Source organism: Electrophorus electricus, unplaced genomic scaffold (genome assembly GCF_041902795.1).
Source record: "Electrophorus electricus isolate QZ-2024a unplaced genomic scaffold, ASM4190279v1 Scaffold264, whole genome shotgun sequence".
Lineage (NCBI taxonomy): Eukaryota > Metazoa > Chordata > Actinopteri > Gymnotiformes > Gymnotidae > Electrophorus > Electrophorus electricus.
Genome location: NW_027658544.1, coordinates 30,001 through 39,408, shown reverse-complemented (window position 1 = coordinate 39,408; position 9,408 = coordinate 30,001). Strand labels below are relative to the sequence as shown.

Genomic DNA, 9,408 nt, shown 5'->3' with positions numbered 1-9,408 from the left:
GGATTTTCGTATTCTAGGTCTGGCGGACTTTCGTACCTGCACAAGAGTGTGCATTTGTGCGCGTGTCTGTGTGTGTGAGTGTGTGGTGTGTGTGTGTGGTGTGTGGTGTGTGCGTGGTGTGTGCGTGGTGTGTGGTGTGTGCGTGTGTGAGTGGTGTGTGCGTGTGTGTATGTGGTGTGTGCGTGTGTGTGTGAATGTGTGTGTGCGTGTGTGTGAGTGTGTGGTGTGTCTGTGGTGTGCGGTGTGTGTGTGTGAGTGGTGTGCATGTATGTGTGGTGTGTGCGTGTGTGTGGTGTGAGTGGTGTGCATGTGTGTGTTGTGTGTGCGCGTGTGTGGTGTGTGCGCGTGTGGTGTGTGCGCGTGTGTGGTGTGTGTGCGTGTGTGGTGTGTGCGCGTGTGTGGTGTGCGCGCGTGTGTGGTGTGTGTGCGTGTGTGGTGTGTGCGCGTGTGTGGTGTGTGCGCGTGTGTGGTGTGTGCGCGTGTGTGGTGTGTGCGTGGTGTGTGCGTGTGTGTGGTGTGTGCGTGTGTGTGGTGTGTGCGTGTGTGTGGTGTGCGTGCGTGTGTGTGGTGTGCGTGCGTGTGTGTGGTGTGTGTGTGTGGTGTGCGTGCGTGTGTGTGGTGTGTGTGCGTGTGTGTGGTGTGCGTGCGTGTGTGTGGTGTGCGTGTGTGTGGGTGTGGTGTGTGTGCGTGTGTGTGCGTGTGGTGTGTGGTGTGTGTGCGTGTGTGTGCGTGTGGTGTGTGCGTGGTGTGTGTGCGTGTGTGTGCGTGTGGTGTGTGCGTGGTGTGTGTGCGCGTGTGCGTGTGGTGTGTGAGTGTGTGCGTGTGTGTCCACTCTCTACAGGTGTCTGTTAGCTCATCCTAACATCCTAACAGACACCTGGACCAGTTCTGTGCTTTTATCTATTCACTTTTATTCTGCTCAGACACACAGTGCGGTAATGACACTGCACATATGCTTAACCGCTAATCTGCTTTCATCATCAAAACCTTTGACAACGGATTACTTAAACACGTGAAATCTGGACATTTTCCTAGTTTGTAAGGCTCCTGCTTCAAAAGGTCGTTTGAGCTCACAGACGAACCGCTCTGGTTCAGAGGAAGCGTGGAGGAAGGCGAACACTTACGTGGCGTAGATGCGGATGTTGGCTGGGATGGCACTTATAAAGCCCACCAGCTTCTGGTTGGAGTTCACCCTCACCCCACAGTGCCACTGGATCAGCCACCCCGGAGGACGCAGGGCCCTGGGGGGGGGGGGGGGGGGCACAGAGTGGGAGGGGTCAGGGGGGAGGGGGGTTGGAGCAACCTATTTGACCCTCGCTGCTCGCCACCGGGCGTCCGGCCCGGGAGAGACACGCCTACCAGAGCAGGAACTCGGGAGAGTAGTCAAAGCGGAACATGTTGTCATCGTCCTCCACGTAGTTCTCGTTCAGGAGTGTGTACAGCTCTTTCAGCTGAGAGAGAGAGAGAGAGAGATATGATCACATCCGTAACGTAAGACACGAGACGCCCGTGTCGACGTGTAGACTGATGTCACGACTGTGGCGTTTCTGAGCTGAGGCTTGCGCTCGCGTTCCAAAGCAAGTCCACTCGACATTGACACTAAGCTCCAGCTCTGCTTCTGAATCGACTTTAGCAGCAGGTTTAAAGTGCAGAGAAAAACAAGCTCCTTTAATCCCTAACACAGTGTTCGGCCTTAAAGACGCAGTCCTGGCCCCCAGCAGAGCCTCACTGGCACACTGGCACACTTGCTCCTGGATTAAAGTACTGGAGATGTACGCTCTACAAAATAAAAGAATACTGTTCACATACCTACAAAAATGAAGGGAGGTCTGAATAAAGCATACTTTAGCATTTTAATATACAAGGTTGTATAGCATCAAAAAGAAACAAATAACTGATAACACAAAAGGGGCTGAAATATTGCTTCATTGGAAGGACCCAAAATGCATATTCATCAGCTCAGAAAGCCAAGCGCTTGGATGGGTATGGGACGGCTCTCACCACGGCAGGGTTGCCCAGATCCAGCGCGTCCCAGGTGAAGCCCTGTGGGAGGCTGTATGGCTCCTCTCGGATGTGGTCTTTATCTGGCTCGATGCAGCCGTGCGACGTCACCATCTCTCCTGCAGGGGCAAACAGACCCGTCAACCTCTGATACGACAGGACAGTAGTAAAGTCCTTGCAAATTTGTATAAAAACACTAAAAACTGAAAAAAAACCAGCAGTAAATGAAAAGCACAACGCAGGTCTTGGCTCATGGGAACAGCGTCGGTAACACGCACTTACCAACGGGTTAAGGAAACGTATAAGAATAAGATGTGCACATAAATGTACACACACAAACGCACGGGTGTGATTTGGCACAAAGAGTTCTCTTGCCAATTGTGTGCATCAGTGGACAATCTTCTCTAAATACCCAGCCACAAATACTTCATCTCCAGTTTTTACACCACCACACAACAGAAGAGCCGGGGAGGGGGGGTGGGGGGTGACTGTGATGGCCAGAGAGTGATGGTGCTCTTAAACTGAGTATGGGAGGAGCCTGTTCACCCAGCAGAGGTCTGCCCGTGTTTCCAGGATCCCTGAGGAGAGTTATACTGCACTGTGGTTTATTATGTTTAGATAAGCTCCGCCCAAATTGCTCAGACTCGGACACAGTTATTGATCAGAAGGGGAATCAGATTTCTTTTTTCCTCCCTTTAATATACAAATGAAAGTGTAAGGTGATTATTAATGTGCCAGTTGTCATGCGGACAAACGAAAAAAACATTGTGGAGGAGCGAGAAAGCATAAGATTGGGAATCATTTTATATGCTGCATGACGCTTGTGCCAAGGTGCTCAGTGACGCTGGGTACCTAGCTTTGGGACAGGCTGGGTGTCCCAGAACTGGTAGGTGCGGCGGGACGCTTCCTCCATAGTTTTGGCTGGTCCCGGTCCCACGGAGAAGAGCTCGATGGCTTTCTGGATCTCCTGCAGCTTATCGGCAGGGAGAGAGTTAACCTGCAGGGGGCGCCGAGAAAGAGAGAGACGGAGAGGCGGACAAAATAAAGACATAAACCGGAACAGACGACAGTCGCAACGTGCTGAGAGACTCTTGAGGCTCTTCACACAGGACTTGCGGAGGCCGAGACGCTCACTCACTTTGGCCGGCGGGTCCTGAGCAGACTCCTTCCCCGATTTGTCCTTCTTCTTCTTCTGTTTCTTTTTCTTCTTCCTGGCTCCTGTATCGCCCTTTTCCCTGCAAGACACATGGTGACACGCGGCAGCTTTAGCGCATGGGGGCGCTCGGTCCTCAGCGGACGTCTACAAGACCCAGGGGTGGACCAACACACGGGACAGCCAACCCAGCCATCAAGCCCGAACGCTGAGCAGTTCACCCATGAATCAACCCAGTTCACCCATTTAGCTTAACTGTCACTGCATGCAATACAATGAAAGGAGAGTGTAGTATAAGCCATAGTGCTGAACAGCACTGTAACCATGACAATCCAAACAGCTCCTAGTGTGTTTTCCAAAAGAGAGTCAGCAAAACTCAGTAACAATGTGACAGGGCGCACCACCTTCCACCATCTCAGTACTGAACGTCTCTGCAGAGTAAATAAGGGAGAGAAGAACCCGCCCGCCCACGCTTGCCTGGCTCACTGATGCCTGCGCTGGGCACCAGCTGAGGTTTCTTACTCGCTACAACACGGGTAGCAGAGCGGGAGACTTCACTGTAGCCTACGCAGGCCCAGAAAGCTGTGGGCTTTCACTGGAAACCAGTGTCCTGATTCAGCAGAAAGGTATGAACAAGCACTTCAGTGGAACAGGACCCTAAATCGTGTTTCTGAAGGATTTTATTCCCCCTCTACGTTGAGTCAGCTCAATCCTGCCACATCTTAGGGCAGTATCGTACGGACACAAAGACATCTTGTGTGTGAACTCGGCACAATTGTCCTTTTCTAATTACACTCTTACTTTTATGCGACATGGGGTTCAACTTAAGTTTATTATTATACAAGAGGTGAAAGAGGTTAGATGCAATTAAGAGGGTGAGGGAGAGTGAGAGAGCAAGAGAGAGAGAGAGAGAGGGGTGAGCGAGAGAGAAAGAGGGAGAGAGGGGTGAGAAGAAAAAGAGAGAGGAAAGAGAGAGAGAGAGAGGGGTGAGAGGAAAGAGAGAGAGAGAGGGGTGAGAGAGAGAGAGGGGTGAGAAGAAAAAGAGAGAGGAAAGAGAGAGAGAGAGAGAGAGAGAGAGAGAGAGAGAGAGAGGGGTGAGAGGAAAGAGAGAATAGACTTGCACAGACAAAAGCAGAATGACACCATCTCCACTGAACCAGCATGAAAAAACTGTAGAAAACAACAATACAGCTAAAGAACTGAACACAACAACCAGCAGTTATGGCTGGGGAGCAGTGCACACACTAGAACAGCCATTTTAAAACTATATATAGTAAATGATAAGACAGAGTCCTGTCTAGCTAGGAGGAAATCGGTGCCTTGTAGTGTGTTGTGTGAAATGTTAGCTGATATTAGATATATTAGATTTTTCAGATATCTTAGATATATTAGACTTATCAGATATATTAGATATATTAATTAGATATATTAGCATTAAACAGCCCTGTCAGTTGCGAATATTTCAGCAGCGTTAACGTTAAACAGCCGTCAGTTGCGAATATTTCAGCAGCGTTAACGTTAAACAGCCCTGTCAGTTGCGATTATTTCAGCAGCGTTAACGTTAAACAGCCCTGTCAGTTGCGATTATTTCAGCAGCGTTAACGTTACACAGCCCTGTCAGTTGCAATTATTTCAGCAGCGTTAACGTTAAACAGCCCTGTCAGTTGCGAATATTTCAGCAGCGTTAACGTTAAACAGCCCTGTCAGTTGCGATTATTTCAGCAGCGTTAACGTTAAACAGCCATGTCAGCTGCGATTATTTCAGCAGCGTTAACGTTACACAGCCCTGTCAGTTGCGATTATTTCAGCAGCGTTAACGTTAAACAGCCCTGTCAGTTGCGATTATTTCAGCAGCGTTAACGTTAAACAGCCATGTCAGCTGCGATTATTTCAGCAGCGTTAACGTTACACAGCCCTGTCAGTTGCGATTATTTCAGCAGCGTTAACGTTACACAGCCCTGTCAGTTGCGATTGTTTCAGCAGCGTTAACGTTAAACAGCCCTGTCAGTTGCGAATATTTCAGCAGCGTTAACGTTAAACAGCCCTGTCAGTTGCGATTATTTCAGTAGCGTTAACGTTAAACAGCCCCGTCAGTTGCGAATATTTCAGCAGCGTTAACGTTAAACAGCCCTGTCAGTTGCGATTATTTCAGCAGCGTTAACGTTAAACAGCCCGTCAGTTGCGAATATTTCAGCAGCGTTAACGTTAAATAGCCCGTCAGTTGCGATTATTTCAGCAGCGTTAACGTTAAACAGCCCTCAGTTGCGATTATTTCAGCAGCGTTAACGTTAAACAGCCCGTCAGTTGCGATTATTTCAGCAGCGTTAACGTTACACAGCCCGTCAGTTGCGATTATTTCAGTAGCGTTAACGTTAAACAGCCGTCAGTTGCGATTATTTCAGCAGCGTTAACGTTAAACAGCCCGTCAGTTGCGAATATTTCAGCAGCGTTAACGTTAAACAGCCCCGTCAGTTGCGAATATTTCAGCAGCGTTAACGTTAAACAGCCCTGTCAGTTGCGATTATTTCAGCAGCGTTAACGTTAAACAGCCCGTCAGTTGCGAATATTTCAGCAGCGTTAACGTTAAATAGCCCGTCAGTTGCGATTATTTCAGCAGCGTTAACGTTAAACAGCCCTCAGTTGCGATTATTTCAGCAGCGTTAACGTTAAACAGCCCGTCAGTTGCGATTATTTCAGCAGCGTTAACGTTACACAGCCCGTCAGTTGCGATTATTTCAGTAGCGTTAACGTTAAACAGCCGTCAGTTGCGATTATTTCAGCAGCGTTAACGTTAAACAGCCCGTCAGTTGCGAATATTTCAGCAGCGTTAACGTTAAACAGCCCGTCAGTTGCAAATATTTCAGCAGCGTTAACGTTACACAGCCCGTCAGTTGCGATTATTTCAGCAGCGTTAACGTTAAACAGCCCGTCAGTAATCATTCACATTTACAGAAAAGCAGCTCTCACACACACTAGTTTGGACGGGAACACTAGCGAAACGAGGCCGGATGTCCCGCCCCTTCCTTAAACTTCATACATTTCATCCAATCGCTGTTTGGCTCGTGTCGTCAGTCAAACTAGCGGACCAATGACGAGCTCCCGGGGGCGGGTCCAAAGACTCCAGCCCACATCGCCTAACCGCACAGGGCCCAGTCTGTAGGCGCGCGGAGCACCAGTATGCCCAGTCTGCGCTCCCACAGCACGCGCGCGTGTCCTCACCCGTCGTCGATCGCGTGCTCCTCGTTCTCGCAGTCGCTGCAGTGCGCGTGTTCCTCGTCCACCTCCACGCGCCGCTCCGGCTTCGCTGCTGTCTCATTCTCGTCCGCCATGTTGAACCAGGAAGTGAGGAACCCCCACGCCCCCCGTTCCTATTGGTGGACTCGCCCAAAGCCTTGTGGGGGATGTAGTTCTCTTGTCATCAACGCGACGGCTCACGGTCACTTGGATTTAAGATAGTCGCTGTACAAACGCGTCTTTACAAACGTAAAATAGCGTCCAAAGTGTCAAATTTTAGGGATTTTAATTATCCCTATAATCCCTAAAATTATTAGCATTATTTTATTGTGTTTTTAAATAACCGTCGTTCGCTCGGTGACCAAAAGATGGCGCCGAAGTCGTGAGCGGTAGGTGAGACTTTAGCACGCACCCTGACACGAGACACGTCTCAGCACAGAGACATGAGCAGGTTATACAGCCAGTTTATCAAATGGACACTTCTCAAACTACATAGTTTCAAAATAGATCCTTAAAGTACAAGTCAAAATGTTTTCTTTTGCTTGTATGACCCACTCAATACTACAGAAAATACAAACACCAGCATGTTATAAGCACACAGAAAATCTGACGCAGACCCTAAACGGTAATCTGCACTGGGATTTTTAATAAATCAATAAAACATTCGTTTCAAAACTAATGTCATTTTTGCAAAACATGTCAATGTCAACCATATGTATTAGTTTTTAACATAAAAAGTATAAAACATATAAAACATACTTGTTATACAATAATTAATAACATTAATGTTTTTAGCTGTGTAAATACAGTGGTGAAAACAAATGATGACCTATGTTTATGTAGTTCACTGGCAGCAGTTGTTCTTCAGCATGTATTTTAGACTACGATCCTGTTTCAATCTCAGTTCGATCCCATTACGGCTCTTCAGGTTCTCACTGTGCGCAACAGTTCTACCTTCCCTTACAAATATCACTTGTGTCTAACACCTCCCACACATACAAGCAGAACTTCAAACCTGCAGGCACCTCAGACCTACTGTTAGTTAGACTGTAGGATATGAGGAGCTCAACATGATCAGTAATTAATCAAGTAAAGAAACTAACCAGCAACTAAAATGCAGCACTGTACTTTTAATCAAACACCTTTAAAAATTCTACACTTTTTTGCTTTAACTTCTACTCATCCAGATTCACTGCATTATCTGTAAATAAATCAGTGTGCCGTTTTAGTGTCAAACGTCTGCTTTTAGCACATTTCATTTGGAGCGATTTTATTGTCGGTGTAACAGAGTCACACTACAGTTACATCGGACAGGCAGCACATATTATGCCATGAAGATGAGCAGATTAATGGGTTACTGTGTATACTGTGTATTATACTCTGGTAAACCACCATTGTACAGTAATTCTATTTATATAATTCTATTCATTTCACCTTTTAATGTCAGAATGATCTGCAATGCATTTCTTCAAATAGTCACCATGTCTTTTTTTCCTGTTAACAGCTACATCTCACCTTTAGAATCACTTAAACCAGTAGTACACAATTTTTTCCAACAATGGAATACCAGTTCAGCTTCAAACAAAACAAATTAAAGAGGCACTTACATCAAAATCTACGATGGCACCTAACGATTATTTAAATATCAGTTAAATTAGAAGTATTAAATTACAATAAACACTGGATTTTAAAACCTCTGTCTAAAACTTGTTAAATGTCAGATTTCAACAGACCACATGACCACTTGCTCCTATGGAAACAGTAAGAGATCCAGAGTCTTGACCACTTGTATCTCTGTTCTATAGTGTTGCAACGGAGAGCCCGTGTCTGCGCCTGCACCCAGCCTGCGAGCTCTCTGTGGCATGGCGCGCACACGACAGCGTGATCGGAGACCAGGATTCCAAGGGCTCAGCACGGAGAGGTCAGGCGTTAGTCAGGCGCTCAGACACCGTTTTGATGGGGATTCCTCGCCGTGCGACTTTCACATGGACAAAGAGGCTGGCAGGGGAGAGGCTGGAGCCGTCTGCGTTTAGCAAGTGCACGTGGCGGTAACCTGTGGGACAGGGCCCAGCCAAACACAGCACGTTTACATTAAAAACCAAACCAGAAAGAAGCATGAGGGCAAGAAACTGGGGTTCACATACACACACAACATGAGCACATGCTGAGAAAAGGGACGTTTTTATAAAAGTGGAACTTTTTTGTGAATGACTTAAAAAGTCTCAAGAGATCAGACACAGAAGCTTGCCATTATTCTCTCCAAACACATAATCAAAAGTTCAGTCACACATTCAAACGCAACAGACAAAACATACAAACTTTCACACGCACGCATGCCCACACATGTGTGCACGTGCATACGCACTCACATACACACACGCACTCGCACAAGCACACACACACACACACACACACACACACATGCATACACCCCACCTGTGCGCAGGCTTGTAAACGGAATAGTGAACTGGCCAACAAAGTCGTTCTTGCTCGTGTGGTCGTGGTCTTCCACCATAAAGCGCACAAGAGCCAGTTCAGGAACCTGAACCTGGAAGCTCAATGTGCTGTCCCAGCGTGGGTTAAAGCCTGCAGTAACCTCACACACGCACACACACGCGCACACAAACGCACGCACACGCGCACACACGCACACACACACACGCACACGAACGCACGCACACACACACACGCACACACACACACTATTGAGTTACAGTACTGAAGATAAGATGCATTTCCAGTTTAAATTAAGATGTGAATGTGTGAGCTGCACGATACATAATTTGTAAATTGCAATTGCAATATTGGCCTTCACGTTACAGATATCACAAAATACTTCAGACCAGTGAGTGTCCAGTTGGGTGTCTGTTGAATCAGCACATTACCACCATCCAGCAAATATGGATTAAAAATTATTTGTCCTTATTGTGCAACCATACTGTACAGGAGCAACTCTGAATCAATAAAGTTCCAAATTTAATCCTGACCCTGACCCTGACCCTAACCCTGACCCTAAGATT

General features: G+C 47.3%; 2 protein-coding genes across 5 annotated transcripts in view; both read right to left on the bottom strand.

The window, feature by feature from the left end:
• Positions 1-706: 706 nt before the first annotated feature.
• Positions 707-6,520, bottom strand: LOC145655493 (glycylpeptide N-tetradecanoyltransferase 1-like). The gene is made up of 6 exons (XM_081709037.1): positions 6,374-6,520; positions 3,140-3,236; positions 2,854-2,998; positions 2,002-2,120; positions 1,360-1,451; positions 707-1,241 (listed from the first exon to the last, which is right to left on the bottom strand). Exons 1-6 carry the CDS (start codon positions 6,481-6,483, stop codon positions 1,121-1,123), a joined length of 684 nt encoding a protein of 227 aa, XP_081565163.1. The 5' UTR covers positions 6,484-6,520; the 3' UTR covers positions 707-1,120.
• Positions 6,521-7,013: 493 nt separating this feature from the next.
• Positions 7,014-9,408, bottom strand: part of LOC145643274 (1-phosphatidylinositol 4,5-bisphosphate phosphodiesterase delta-3-A-like) — a 28,818-nt gene continuing 26,423 nt past the window's right edge. For 3 of the 4 annotated variants that reach the window (XM_081709035.1, XM_081709032.1, XM_081709033.1), the window contains 2 exons: positions 8,825-8,974; positions 7,014-8,441 (listed from right to left, as the gene is read on the bottom strand). In XM_081709035.1, the coding sequence (XP_081565161.1) occupies positions 8,311-8,441; positions 8,825-8,974 (281 nt within the window). In that variant the 3' untranslated portion in view covers positions 7,014-8,310. The remainder of the gene's footprint in view (positions 8,442-8,824; positions 8,975-9,408) is intronic. The other variant, XM_081709034.1, reaches the window with a different exon arrangement.